At 41.6% G+C, this 15,749-nt stretch overlaps 1 protein-coding gene across 2 annotated transcripts in view; it reads left to right on the top strand.

The window, feature by feature from the left end:
• The window catches only part of snphb (syntaphilin b), a 31,706-nt gene extending 17,989 nt beyond the window's left edge, over nt 1-13,717 (top strand). The window contains exons 3-6 of one of the 2 annotated variants that reach the window (XM_039801846.1): nt 8,671-8,850; nt 9,504-9,611; nt 10,535-10,684; nt 11,603-13,717. In XM_039801846.1, the coding sequence (XP_039657780.1) occupies nt 8,671-8,850; nt 9,504-9,611; nt 10,535-10,684; nt 11,603-13,541 (2,377 nt within the window). In that variant the 3' untranslated portion in view covers nt 13,542-13,717. The remainder of the gene's footprint in view (nt 1-8,670; nt 8,851-9,503; nt 9,612-10,534; nt 10,685-11,602) is intronic. The other variant, XM_039801847.1, reaches the window with a different exon arrangement.
• The last annotated feature ends 2,032 nt before the right edge of the window (nt 13,718-15,749 follow it).

Here is a 15,749-nt window from a genome sequence, read left to right as displayed (position 1 = left end):
GCAAAGTTACTAACAAATTAATAACATTACTAATGACAGACATGTTTTGCTGTGGGCTGTATAGAAAGTAAGAAACCTGTGACTCTTGATATTAATGACGGATTAATATCTATATCTGCAGCCTGCTTGGCTTATTATAATAATAAAAAGAAGAAGAAGAAGAAGAAGAAGAAGAAGAAGAAGAACAAGAACAAGAAGAAGAACAAGAAGAAGAACAAGAAGAAGAAAAATTATTTCTATAGGACTTTTCTTAACAAGGTTACAATCTGCTTTTCAGAAAAACAATAACAACAATTAATTAAATAATCATAAATCATAAAAACATAAAACAAATGTGATATACTCCTTATCCTTTATTAGCAACTGTATTAATGGCTTTACTATTAATGACTCAAAAGCCAGAGAGAGGTTTCACAACCTGGCAACCCAAAAGTTCTTTGAATTTATGTTTTTGAACATTAATAAAATAATGATTTACGACCTAAAATCCCTCTGTAAAAGGTGCCATTTTAGAACGTGCCAGTGGTACCCTCAACTCTTACTCAACGTGTCAGCATATTACCCCAATTTGTTTCCGTGCTTTTTTTTCATTACGCTCCTGATGGAGGAGCTTGTTGTGTTAGTGACAAGATGGACTTCAAATAAGCTACATGCGTTCAGCTGCTTCCTGCACACTGACCAGTGAACAGCTAGTTCACTGAAACCTGATCACAGCTTATTGACGATACTGATGTTTTCTCCTACAGCTCCAGCAGCTTCCGTGGCCTGTTTACTGGACACAGGTTAAGATAAGGCCCGTGTTCCTGAGGTTCTGTTGTCCACAGGGACCAGTGAAGACTTTTTCCACATCCATTAAGCCGCAGACTAAATGTTCTCAACTCTGCAATAATGTTGTATACAGGATGTATGTCTTATACCTAATGTATACAATATGATTGTTCTGCATTGATTTACATCTGTGCTCCAGTTTTACGCAGTCACCACTTAAATAATATGGAGATAATTTGGCATTAATATTGATCTGAAGAATCACCAGCTAAGTATAGGTAAATATACTGCATATTGCCAAAAATCCATTTATACTAAATGTGGGTAAAGTGTTTTAATCTCATCCAGATGTTGCAAGCCATATATTTATGTGTCGGTCACAGACAGATAAATGCCCTCCTAAACTGAAGCTAAGACGCATTAACGACGAACTGGAGCAAGATGATGCTACCTGACTATAACTTTTTACGGTTTTCAAAAGAAAAGAAAAAAAAAAGAAAGAAACTTCATGAACATGATAACAACACTGAGATCCCAACTGGAGCTCTCAGTGTTCACATGCAGCTTAGATGTTGGCATCAACAACAGCAAACAGCACAGACTTGTGTGTGTAATGTGTAATTGTGTCACATCACCTTCAGGTCTATTGATGCCATGGCAGGAAAAAAAACAAGGGTGTGCACTGAATGCATCACTGACGTGTACATTAATAGAGTCAGTAGGTAAATTTCATAGACTCAAAAATAGACTGTAAAAATAATGGACAAAGCTTCCGGGTCTACAAAGTTAAGCCAATGTGGAAGTGCCTTCAACCTGCATTATATCTTTATATAAAACTCCTAATGAATGAAAGATGTGGAACATTTTTAGACTTGAATTAAGTATGTATCCGTAAATAAGACTTGATTAAGCATGGAAAGCAGCTAAAGCAGTATAAATAGCTAAAAAAAAAAGTGGGAAAGGGATGAAGGATGCAAAACAAAAGTGAGAAATGATTGGGTTCGAATGTTTTGCCTATCTGTGCCATTATTTCTTTACAGCAGACAGACATATTGACAGAGATCGACCGATAGACCTATAGAATGTAGAGAGAAGCCCTGTTTTGACCTGGTGTTAAAATCTTGAGAGACCGGATCACAAGTAGACAGCTCTAAGTACAGGTATTGCACTAAATGCTCGCTCTTGGGTGAATTGTTGGGTCTTTGTAAATTATAGTGTGGTCTAGACCTACTCTTTCTATCTAGTATGTCAAAAAAGTGATAAATAGTGTCATAGTATAGTACGTCGAAAAAAGTCACAGTATAGTATGTCAAAAAAAGTGATACAAAAGTCTTTATATAGTATAATGAAAAAAGTGATAAAAAAGTCTTAGTATAGTATACTGAAAAAAGTCATATTATAGGATGTCGAAAAAAGTCTAAGTATATTATACTCAAAAAGTCAGTATATTATATGGAGAAAGTGAAAAAAGTCATGGTATAGTATGTCGAAAAAAAGTGATAAAAAAGTGATAGTATAGTATGTTGAAAAAAGTCATAGTATAGTATGTTGAAAAATGTGATAAAAGAGCCATAGTATAGTAAGTCAAAGAAAGTCGAGAAGGACATGCAAACTCCACACAAAAAGAATCAGCCCAGACTGGGTATTGAACCAAGGGTCACAGTTTGCCCTGCTTACATGCTGCTGGTATTTGCTTCAGTGTTAACCACTAGTACACTGTACCATCCATTAATCGTAGTGTAGTATGTGGAAAAAAGACACTGAAATGTCATGGTATAGTATGTTGAAAAAAGTGATAAAAAAGTCATAGTATAGTATGTCGAAAAAAACGTTAAAGAAGTCTTAGAATAGCATGTCGTAAAAAGTCATATTATAGGATGTCGACAAAAGTCTAAGTATAGTATACTCAAAAAGTCTGTATAATATTTTTGGAAAAAGTGAGAAAAAAAGTCATAGTATAGTATGTTGAAAAAAAGTGAGAAAAAAGTTATAGTATAATATGTCGAAAAAAGTCATAGTATAGTTTGTGGAAAAAAGTCATAGTATAGTCTGTCGAAAAAAAGTCATTGTATAGTATGTTGAAAAAGTCATAAAAAAGTCATAGCATAGTATGTGGAAAAAAGTCATAGTATAGTATATCGAAAAAAGTTATAAAAAAGTCATAGTATAGTAGGTCGAAAAAAGTCAAAGTATAGTATGTCGAAAAAAGTCATAGTAAAGCCATAGTATATTATGTTAAAGAAAGTCTATAAGAACATGCAAACTCCACACAAAAAGAATCAGCTCAGACTGGGAATTGAACCAGGAGTCAAAGTCTGCACTGCATACTTGCTGCTGGTATTTGCTTCAGTGCTAACCACAAGACTACTGTACCAGCTATTAAAAATATTAAAAATAGTCTTAGCATAGTATGTCGAAAAGCCATTAAAAAGTCATAGTGTAGTATGTCGAAAAGAGTGAAAATAAAGTCTTAATACTTCATGTCGAAAAAAGTCAAAAATAGTATGTCGAGAAAAGTTATAAAAAAGTCATAGCATAGTATGTCAAAGAAAGTCCAGAAGGACACGCAAACTCCACGCAAAAATAATCAGCCCAGACTGGGTATTGAACCAAGGGTCAAAGTTTACCCTGCCTACAGGCTGCTCATATTTGCTTTAGTGCTAAACACTGTACCATCTATTAAAAACAGTCATAGCGTAGTATGTGGAAAAAAGACACTGAAATGTCATGGTATAGTATGTTGAAAAAAGTGATTAAAAAATGTCATAGTATAGTATGTCGAAAAAAACGTTAAAGAAGTCTTAGAATAGCATGTCGTAAAAAATCATATTATAGGATGTCGACAAAAGTCTAAGTATAGTATACTCAAAAAGTCTGTATATTATTTTTGGAAAAAGTGAGAAAAAAAGTCATAGTATAGTATGTTGAAAAAAAGTGAGAAAAAAAGTCATACTATAATATGTCGAAAAAAGTCATAGTATAGTTTGTGGAAAAAAGTCATAGTATAGTCTGTTGAAAAAAAGTCGACAGACTATAAACACTGTACCATCTGTTAAAAACAGTCGTAGCGTAGTATGTGGAAAAAAGACACTGAAATGTCATGGTATAGTATGTTGAAAAAAGTTATTAAAAAAGTCATAGTATAGTATGTCGAAAAAAGTCATAGTATAGTATATGGAAAAAAGTCATAGTATAGTATGTGGAAAAAAGTCATAGTATAGTCTGTCGAAAACAAGTCATTGTCTAGTATGTTGAAAAAGTCATAAAAAAGTCATAGCATAGTATGTGGAAAAAAGTCATAGTATAGTATGTCGAAAAAAGTTATAAAAAAGTCATAGTGTAGTATGTCGAAAAAAGTTATAAAAAAGTCATAGTGTAGTAGGTCGAAAAAAGTCAATGTATAGTATGTCGAAAAAAGTCATAGTAAAGCCATAGTATATTATGTCAAAGAAAGTCTATAAGAACATGCAAACTCCACACAAAAAGAATCAGCTCAGACTGGGAATTGAACCAGGAGTCAAAGTCTGCACTGCATACTTTCTGCTGGTATTTGCTTCAGTGCTAACCACAAGACCACCATACCAGCTATTAAAAATATTAAAAACAGTCGTAGCATAGTATGTCGAAAAGCCATTAAAAAGTCATAGTGTAGTATGTCGAAAAGAGTGAAAATAAAGTCTTAGTAATTCATGTCGAAAAAAAGTCAAATATAGTATGTCGAAAAAAGTGATAAAAAAATCATGGTATATCATGTCGAAAAAGTTATAGTATAGTTTATTGAAAAAAAGTGATACAAAAAATCATAGAATAGCATGTTGAAAAAAGTCATAGTATAGTATGTCGAAAAAAGTAATAGTATAGTATGTCGAAAGAAGTGATAATAAAGCCTTAGCATAGTATGTCAAAGAAAGTCAAGAAGAACATGCAAACTCCACACAAAAAGAATCAGCCCAGACATTGAACCAAGGTTCAAGGTTTGCCCTGTCTACTTGCTAGTGGTATTTACTTTAGCGCTAACCTGTAGTTCACTGTACCATCTATTAAATAGGTTGACAACAATCATAGCGTAGTATGTCAAAAAAGCCACTAACATGTCCTAGTATAGCATGTCGAAAAAAGTCCTGTAAAAAGTGATAATAAAGCTATAGTATATTATGTCAAAGAAAGTCTAGAAGAATATGCAAATTCCACACAAAAAGAATCAACAAAGGCTGGGAATTGAACTAAGGGTCAAAGTTTGCATTGCCTACTCACTGTGTAATGCTACTCATTAGTGCTAACCACTAATAATAATAATAATAATAATAATAATACATTTAATTTATAATGCACTTGTTGAAAAAAAGGCATATTATTGTATGTCGCAAAAAGGCATAAAAACCTTTGATTCACTGCTGCTACGTTCACTATTTTTCCAGTCTATGGTAAATTTGAACACCAGAATTTGTAACATCATTTGGTCCACGTTCCATGTCATTTTTGGTAGCATGAAGTTGTGTTTAGAGGCTACATGCACGGTAGAAATTGCGCTATCATTGTGCTTTGGAAGCAAACTGTGATCACATGCGATCACTGGTTCACCACAGCCGCTCAAATCAACAGCACCCTGTTTGTTTACGAACACTAACCAGTTCGACAGCAGAATGTTGGTGAGACGCAGACATTCCCAGAAATAGGAATGTACTTTTGGGTTTATTGAAAAAGGAGAAATGGCTGGAAATCTAAAATGATTTCAGCTTCTTGAAAAGACGTCTCTGTCTCTACCAGGAACAAACCACAGCATAAAGGACTATTTATGTACTTCACCCACTACACTCGACTCCTGCAGACTGTCACCCAGCACCCACAGCCCAGACATAGGTTCCTCCAGCAGACTGTCACCCAGCACCCACAGCCCAGACATAGGTTCCTCCAGCAGACTGTCACCCAGCACCCACAGCCCAGACATAGGTTCCTCCAGCAGACTGTCACCCAGCACCCACAGCCCAGACACAGGTTCCTCCAGCAGACTGTCACCCAGCACCCACAGCCCAGACACAGGTTCCATCCCGGCAGATGGATGGGACCAACTGACAGACCTGAAACACTGTTGTACTGTCCACTCCAGGCTCACTGCTTCAGCTGCTTCCCTCTGCCTGTTTCTGTTTGGTCTTGGCTTTTGTCATATATTGATCTTCAAAGAAATACCGAGTAGTCAATATCTGGCCTCCTCCCTTATTGTATCACACAGGACACGTTTACTCGGCACAACTCTTGCTAGAAGCTTGGGGAGGTTGGGGTATCCCAAAAAATAAATAGATGTAGTCAAATGTAGCCACTACGATGGTGTGGAGTTATCGGGTCCTGTGTGAAAATCCCTCACGGCTGCTCCGATTGGTCCTGCTTGTCCCCTCCTCCCCCTGAGGAGGCCAGTGATTGGGCAACAGTCATGTTCTTTAAAATAAGAGGTCATTACAACATTCGCTATGTGACTGTATTATATCACTGATTATAAAACATTTACAATTCTTTAATTTCTTTAGAAGTTGCCCATCACAGATCACCCTTCCTTCTCCTGGCTACTACTGATGTAACTATTCTGTGATACTCAACTTTATTTTCTACAGCAGGATGGTAGCAATGGTTAAATGTGAAAATATGTTTATTTTACTTTTTTTTTAACCTTATTATTTATATGTGTGGTTTTACCTGGTCTCTAAGGGTAGTTTTGCAAAAGTGTCCATTGCCTGTCATGGATTAGTTCGGCATTTTAGGAAATGCTCTTGCTAAGAGTTCGATGAGAAGATCGATACCACTCTATTTTTGTTTGAACGTCAAGCATGAAGCTTGAGTCAGCGGGCTACTTAGCTTAGCTTAGCATAAAGACTGTAGGCACGGGGAAACAGCTCACTCAAAAGCTAGAAAATCCATCTGCACTGCTAAAGCTCTCTTTCTGAACACAGAAATGGGGGAATTACTTAAGTGTTGAAACATTAGAAAGGACAAAGTCCTGACATCACATCCTGGTTAGCCATTGTTCCACAATATAATCTCTCATTGAGGCGTTATTATGGATCCTACGTAACTTGTAGGCAAGTCCCGCCCTACGAAGCAGCTCGATTGGTTGGGGTTAGGCATTGACCTAGAGTGGTTAAGGTTAGGATAGCCAATTGGTCAGGGGATAGGACCTGAACAAATCAGGTTACGTTACTTTGCAAAAGCATGGACGCCTGGCCAAAAGTAGTGTGTGAATGCTATCGAAGGGCGGGTCTTGCCTAGTGATGGTCAAATGAAGCTTTGGGAACCAGTGTCTTTACTTTCTGAGCTCACTAGATGCCGCTCTCTGTTCAAAGAAAAAGGTTAAATGAATGGCAATTCAATGGGTTTTCAAACTCTTTGTTGAACAGAGACGCCATCTAGTGAGCTCAGAAAGTAAAGACACTGGTTCGCGAAGCTTCATTTGACCATCACTAGTCTTGCCAATAAGTTGCATGGGTTTCATAATAACGCCTCATTGAGCATTTCTGACTGGCAACTACTACAGCACTTTATTTGACATTGAAACCTTCGTGATTTTAACGAAGTTATCCATAATATTCCTTAGCAACATTTTAGCTGGAATCATTGCTGTCTACAAACGTCTACAGTGCTCGGTCTTTCTGTCTCTCCTGGGCTGTGGTGACATCCTGGATTCTCCACAAGTCGCACTGAATGCTTGCTCTTGGGGGAATTACTGGAATTGTTGGGTCTTTGTAAATTATAGAGTGTGAGCTAGAACTACTCTATCTGTAAAGTGTCTTGAGATTAACTCTTGTTATGAATTGATACTATAAATAAATTGAATTGAATTGAATTGAAGTCGCCTGGCAACCTCACTTTGGAATGAGTGAAGCTAACTTCTTCCAGTTTTTATGCTAAGCTAAGCTTATCACCTCCTTGCTCTGGCTTTACATTTAATCGCTCACTCTTGGCACAAGAGCAAATAAGCATATATTCCAAATTGTTGTAAATTATAGATTATAATCTGACCTCATAGTGCAGGATGATGTTGTTTATATTATGGGCTGATGGGGGAGGGGGGTAGTTATTTTTAGCAGCGGTTACTCTACAGAAGAAGAAGAATCTTTCCTGGCGGTGCGTGGAGAGAGAGACTAGCAGGGATGTTGGATAGCCCAAAGGGGTTGGATTGGTATTCACAGCTGGGTAAATCTGACACCATTCAGACAATTGAACAAACCTTTCTGTCCTTCTAAAAATCTATCCAGATATTAGCAAGGACATCTAACTTGTTGTGATAAGAGAGATTATATTGTAACGTTCTGACAATCTTTGGATTTGTGTATCAGATGTGTCAGAGGTTGAATTTCTGCTCGAGTATGTCTTTGAGATCTACCCAATGTTCCAAAGCACATCGGCCGTGTGTAGAGACACTTGTCTGAAAGCTTGTTTGGCGTGAAATGCTCTGGATGATGAGGCTCTCGTGAATTAATGCTAATGCTGTTGCCGCTGCTTCTCTAATCATTAGAGTCTCAGAACACTGTTATCTCTTGTGAATTGTGTTTCAGGATGCAGAGTGTTAGCTTGTGTTCTGTGCCAGTAAACGCTTCGTAGCTGCAAAAGACTTCACATAGACGTTTCACATGGGAAGCCAAGGAGAGCAGCCAAAACGATTAAAGCAGAGCTATCTTCCTTTCCTTTGGTAAAGCTTTTAGACCTCTCTTGGGCCCCGGTCAGTGTTTGAGTGCTTGTTGCTATTTAGCGACGACCTGCATCTCATGCTCTGAATGAATTAGGAGAATCCTAAGACAGCTTGGTCTCACCTCAATAGCGTGCATACGTTTGAAGCATGCACATTGCATCGGCCCGGCGTGGTCCTCTGCCGTCCTCTGTGATTTAACACCCTTGTTGTCTCTGCCTGGTCAGGTTTGACTACTGCAGGTTCATAGAGCTAGACTACGTTCCTATGGAGACAGGCTATATGGTCTCAATGCGCCCGACTAAAGGCTACGCATCGAACAAGTCGCCGACTAAAGGATACGCTTCCACCAAGTCTCCAGATCGCCACAGCCGTTCGACGAACTCTCCGTCGACCCCTCGTTGTCGGTCTGTTCTGAGTCCCTCTTCTTTCCTCACGATCAGTGTTGACTTTTTCAAGCATGGGAATGATGAGAGCCTTTGCACTGTGTTGAATGTTTTTTTTTTTTTTCTGACAGAATTGTTTCCACAGCATCATATCTAGCCTGACCTCTTACTCCCTTATTCTTTTCTCTTTGTTTGGCCTCTTTTTTTTTTATACCCTTTAGTGAACGCTATCCTCATGTCATTTCTTTTGAGGAATGCTTCCTGCAGTTACATCATTGACTTCCTAATTCCTTTGGATTCTTGCTTTGGTTTTTCATCTTTGCAGAACACATTCCCTTTTTTTTTTTTTTAAACTGCCACATCACTGTCATTGCCCAAATGAGTGTGTGTCCTTGTTTCTAAGGCAGAACTGTCGTCTGTTGGCAGTAACTTTTTGCCTCTGTATTCATAATGTGTCTGTGTATATTTGTGCATTTCGGTGTTGTATTTGGCATGTTAGTGGACCTGGATCGACATGTGCTCCATTCGTGTCTTCTTTGATTTGTGATTTTGAACAGTTGTTCATAATGGTTTTGCTCAACAGCTCACAGAATCCACTGTCACCTTGTTGTTTGGAGTGTGGTTTCATGGTGTTGCGGGAACAGGTTAACATGTTTCCTCTTACTTTGGACCAGGCGGACCCCGGCCGCGCCTAGTAATAGAGATCCCCATGGCAACACCTCCCTTAGCAACAGCAGCAACTCAGGCTCTTGCAAAGGCAGCGACTGCAGCCCCACCAAAGGGTAAGACATTAGACACTGCATGGTGTGTTCCGTAAAGTGCTCTTGTCTAATATACTCCATAGAAGGATTGATTGCACTCCTTTCAAACCAAAGTTACAAATAGAAATCAAAACTTTGCAGACTTTCCTCACATCAGTGAAAAGCAGAACTAATACAACGTGTATTTACATTCCCTAGCTTTTTTTTTTTTTTTCAACTTTTTTTATTTAAATTTAAAATGTTCACAGTACGTGACATACTGTACAGCACAGTCCATGGTGAAAACAGTGTGTAACTTCCCTTCAATTCCCCTACTCAGCCACACACCAACCCAGTTCGGGTCCAAAACAAACGGGGACACAACAACACAGACCCTCGCACACTGACAACCACACACCAGTAAGGGCACACAACATCAAAAGATAAAAGTGCAAAAGTTAGACAAATTAATAGAGATACGGGAAGAGAGGAGATGAAACAGAAGAACAAAAAGAGATGACATCAAGTAGAGCTGTCCAGAAGGAGCTCAGTCCTCCAATTCCCTAGCTGTTTTATTGAAAGTACATTTTCAGTCTTTTAAAGCTGCTCTGATAAATCATTTTATAATAATAGTGGATCAAACAAGTATACGTTATGTAAAAGGACTTGCTCATAGTGACAAACCCGCAGAGAATTATCAGCCAACTCATTGTTTTGGTCTTACAGTCCAGTCTTATCCCATCAGAGACAGGAAGCAGCTGTTTTAGCAAGTTCTAAAAAAAAACACTGTAAACTTTTAATACCTGACCAGCACCAACAGTTTTTCGATCATCAGGGCTCTGGATATAAAAGTATTGAGTTTCAATTACCAGCCCTACTTAAAAGACATCAACAAAATAAATTAAAGGTCAAGTGTAATCCGTTCAAAAGAACTAGGAAAAACTCCTTTCGTATGATTGTCCTAGACGTCATCAGAAGTACACGTCATGTACGGACAACCATGGTATCCGGCCCCCTCCACCAGAGCAGTACCTCACACCACTGCAGCAGAAAGAGGTGTGTATCCGACACCTGCGGGCCAGGCTGAAGGAAACCATCAACACTCTACAAGACAGGTGAGATACTTCGATAGAAATAGAGATTTTCCATATTGGCCAGAAAGTCATGTGGTTTTCCTTTAACCTTGTGTTAACTTCGGGTCACATTGACCCGTTTTCAGTTTTAGTCTTTTTTAATCAGAAAATATGGGACGTAGAAATAAGTGCTGAAAATGTGTAGAAGAAAAATTTAACAATTTAAAACAATGGAAAAAGCGAAAACAAACAAGGCGTCAAAAACCTTTTTTCAAGGTTGACGGGAAGACAACACAAGGGTTAAGTACCAGGTTTTAACTCCAACCCTTAGGGCCAAGGATTCTGCGTTTAATCGAAGCTGTGGGTACGTACCTCGGTGCGTGGAGATACGGACACTACGTCGGATCCTTTGCCGTAGCCTGACGTGCACCTCTCAAAAAAATAACTATACGTCGCGGCAACGCAGACCGCAACAACTGTTATTTGTCCGCTAGGCCGTGGCTTGGTAGCGTTGCATTTCCCCCGACTCATTTCCTGGTTCTCCTTTTCCATAAACAACATGAAATCAAGGAGAGAAGGTTAACTTTTCCTGCTACAGATTTCCTACCATGATCAGAAAGCACAGGGGAGACACTTTGTTTCTCCCACTTTGCCTCTAGAGTCGCTACTCGTGCCGAAGCTGATCACCGTCACTCTCTCATTCGCTCTACCACACACTCCCCACGCATACACACACACATGCCGGCTCTGCTATTCTCTAGATAACGCACCCACCAACGCACAAGTATAAACTTCAGGCCACTTACGTAGGCTATGGTGAAAGCTCTGTGTGGCGCCTCCGCAGAAGCATACATCCCGTTTTACACTAGGCCTAATATCTGAATCCTCATAATTATTTTGTTCTCTCCCCTTCTCTTCTCTTCTTTCTCCCCTTTCTCCTCTCCATTTCCCCCCTCTCAGGGACACAGAGATAGATGAGCTGAGAGGCCAGCTATACAGGATGCAGGAGGACTGGGTTGAGGAGGAATGTCACCGTGTTGAGGCTCAGCTGGCCCTGAAGGAGGCGCGTCAGGAGATCCAGCAGCTTAAACAGGCTGTGGACACTGTTCGCGCCAGTCTCAGTGATGCTGGGGGGCTCAGCGGGGACATAGGGGTCCAGAAGTACTTTCAGGACATCAACACTCAGAACCACAAGCTTGAGAACCTTTTGCTGAGTATGGACCTAGCTCAGGCTGGATTAGCCAAGGAGGGGGAAGGCATTCCAGGCTTTCGGACCCGTGTCGGAGGTTCGGCACCAGCATCGGTATCAGGGGAAAGTCCAGGGGGAATACCCAAACCGGCAGTAGGAGGGAGGGGGTCTTGCTCCTGCGATGCTTCGCCAGCCCGTTCTCTGACCCGGAGCTCCACTTACACTAAGCTGAGTGATCAGGCGCTTGCGGACCGGAACGGCAATGGCCTGGACTTTCCTTGTCTGTCAGGGGACGGCACCCAGGACAGCGGCTTTGTGTGCTGTGGGGAGAGCAGCGTCCCCAGTCGGACCGACCTGCTGCTGGAGGCAGCCTTCCTCTCTGAGGAAACAGCATCTTTACTCAACTCCTACGCACAGACCTTTTCCCATTCTCTACCCCATTCTCTACCCCATTCTCTGCCCCATTCTCTGCCCCACTCTCTGCCCCACACTTACTCCCATACCTTACCTCATTCTTCCCCTTTCCCCCCCACCCACCCCACCCCCCCCCCCCAAGGCCCCCCCCCCCCCCCCTCCCGCGCCATCCATAAAACACTTGTCCCTCTATCCCACCACCACCTCTACCTGCACCCCCTGCGGGAGACAGGCATTCAGACCGAAAGCTGCCCCATACCTGCAACGGCAGCTTACCCCTCGGATCTGGATACCATTGCGGAGCAACGCACTTTCCGCTCCCAGGCCTGCAGCCCCACCTCTACCTGGATGTCTGATGAGGGGGAGGAGGAGCTGGACTCCATCACCACCATAACTTCAGTAACCACAGCGACGATGATGAGTACAGCCACAGAGCCGATCCCGGTTACTAAGACTCCTCTGGTCCCTCCCTTACCACGGTCCGCTACTGTGGCATGTTCCATGGAAAGTCCTCTATATGGAGAGGAAGAGGAAAAGCAGGAGAAAGAGAAGGGAGAGAAGGAAGCTGGACAGGAGGAAACGACAGCGATTAGATTGGCAGAAGAAGAGCAGCGGATGCAAATGGGCTCAGAGGGAGGGAAGGAGGTGGAAGTTCAGAGTGCAGAAGAGGAGGTAGCACCAGGAAAACCCTGCGATTTTGCAGAGACATCGGCAGGGACACAGGGTGAGCTTCAGTTTGGAGGATGCTGTGGAGAAGGCAGACAGGGTGGGACACTGGAAAACCTCAGCATGGAAGACAGGCAGCGAGACATTGGTTTATCAGTACGATCGACCCAGGTAGAGACAGCACAGCTGAGCCCAAGTAGCCCAGGATTCTCGCCAGACGTAGAACAGCCTCACACCTCCCAGCCGAGGAGATCCTCTTCCCATGAGGAGATAGCTGGTGTCACTGTAGTGGAGTTGCACGATGAGAACGATGATGATGAAGATGAAACTAAAGAGCAAGGCGCCACAGGGGGCGCCGCAGCAGAGGAGGGAGATTCAACCAGCTCTGGGACAATTGAGAAAAGCTACTGGAGTCGTCACTTCCTGGTTGATCTGCTGGCAGTGGCCATCCCTGTGGTGCCAACAGTGGCGTGGTTCTGCCGTGGCCCAATCCGTGCCGGACAGCCCATGTACCATATAGGCTCGCTGTTGCGAGGCTGTTGCACTGTGGCGCTGCACTCGCTGCGCCGGGGAGGGGGGTTGAGGCATTACCCTGCAGGCGGGGGTGACCTGGGCGGATCACAGATATAACAGGAGAATCTGTCTAGCACCTCTGTGGTCCTTAGCCTCTCCTGTATGGGTCTTGGCTTGTTGGAAGATACCTGTAGTGTGAGGAGAGGAAGAGAAAAAACGGTAACACATTACTTAAAGGTATCTACATAAGAGTGACATGACACTGTCATGAACATGACACGAACCCTAACTCTAACCCTAACCCTAACTCTAACTTGTCATGACAAAAACCGAATGACAGTTACTAAAAGAAGTGTTATGTCATGTTTATAATTATATAATTTATAATGTTTATGACACATTCATGACAGTGTCATGTCACTCTTATGTAGATACCTCCAAGTGTAACCCGAAAAAAACTTCCTGTCCTTCATTCCTCATCAAGGTTAATAGCTGAGGGGAGCATCAGGAACAGGAAATGTGCATTTATGACTACGATCTCTGACTAGTAAAATTTCTTCTGTTTTGTCTGCTGCTTATTGTCTCTCGCCCACTGGTCCTTGCTGTTGATACCAAGATGTCTACTAACACTACTGACTTGTGCAAAACTGAATGAGCTGATTGAAATTAATGATCTACGTTTGGATGTTTAACACTGATTGTTTTTTTTTCTTTTTAAATGCAGGGAAATGTTAAAGGTTCATTGATCTGTCAACCTACCAGGCTGTCTCAATTCTGACGTGTTCTAACGATCATGTCTTGGTGCATGTGTACGAGAAATATGGTGTGTGTGTGTGTGTGTGTGTGTGTGTGTGTGTGTGTGTGTGTGTGTGTGTGTGTGTGTGTGTGTGTGTATGTGTATGTGTGTGTGTGTGTGTGTGTGTGTGTGTATGTAAGAGTGAGTCAATGTGTGCCCAAATGGTCTCGTTGTCTGCAGTGGATGAGCTACACTGCTCAGTGACTAAGGGAAAATCCACCCTAATTCAGAAGTCCTTTGACTGTGTCTTCGACATCTACTAGACTGAAAACATGGAGTTCATCTACTATCAAGAAACAACAATGTAGACACATACATCAGGTTGATTCTAAGGGTAGAACACACCGAAACACACGACAGCAAGGCTGCCAAGAACCATAGACACTTTCAACACTCAGCTGTTGGAGGGCAGATCCAGTGCCTGAAATGGCCTTAACTTACCAGTACTTTTTGACCACATGAGTAACACTAGCCTGGTCCTACCAGACTCTCGTAAATTTCATTTGTACAGAGAGTCTGGCCTCTCTCCATTGACAAGTGTTAACTTCCTTGATCTGCCCAGAGCCACTCTGGATCTGCCTTATGTCGGCTTAGCATCGCTAGCGTTAGCCTTAGCCAACTCCTTCACCACTAACGGAGCGAGCTGGAAAATCTACCTTTTCCTGAACCCCGTGGGGAGGAGTGCCACGACATCATGGCCACCAACACAACTCAGCAAAGATTGTTCTTGCTCGGACTTTAACTTCTGGATATTCGGCAGCATTGCCACAACGAACCGAATGGCTTCGCTCGCATCATTCTCCGCCGCCACTACGGAACTACAACGCAAACAAGCGCACAACCTCAACGTCATCATTCTCAGCCGCTCCCTCTGTTCGCTGATTGGACTGGTAAAGATTTGGCCGGAGAAAACTTATTTGCTTTCTTACCGCGAGTTAGAGGAGAAGATCAGTACCACTGTCGTCCCTGTACGCTATGAAGTTGCAAACAGCAGGCGGTTAGCTTAACTTAACATAAAGACTAGAAGCAGGGGAAACAGCTAGCCTGGCTCTGTCCTATCCATCTACCAGCACCTCTAAAGCTCACTAATTCAATTAAATCTTGTGTAATTCGTACACAACTTAAGTGTAAGCGACAAGTTGTGGTTTTACGTGGAGTTAGGTGCTGGAAGTCTTTGTTCTTGGGTTTCAGAATATGAACAACATGGACATTCTGTTTTAAGGTGGATTTTTTTCCCTGTCCTCAGTCATACTTGCATGCTTGCATTCGAAGCCAAATCAGCTGAACTATTGAGTTATTGAAAATAATTGAACTCGATTTGGGTTGCTTTCATTTCACATAACACACGTAGGGAATGTCTTCAATTCATCAAATCTAATAGGAAAGTCATATACTGATCAGACACTTGTTTGTACTGTAGATACTCACTGGCTCAGTTTGACACTTTGATGTAGATCTGAAAGAAGCGGGTTGTGCTCAGTCTGTGCTCTGTGCTGTATATTTCTGCTAACTTAGTGCTCTCTTGGTGT

The sequence above is a fragment of the Perca fluviatilis genome, chromosome 5, assembly GCF_010015445.1.
Source record: "Perca fluviatilis chromosome 5, GENO_Pfluv_1.0, whole genome shotgun sequence".
NCBI classification, from domain to species: domain Eukaryota; kingdom Metazoa; phylum Chordata; class Actinopteri; order Perciformes; family Percidae; genus Perca; species Perca fluviatilis.
Note: the sequence above shows the minus strand (reverse complement) of the source record. Positions and strands in the feature narration are given on the sequence as shown.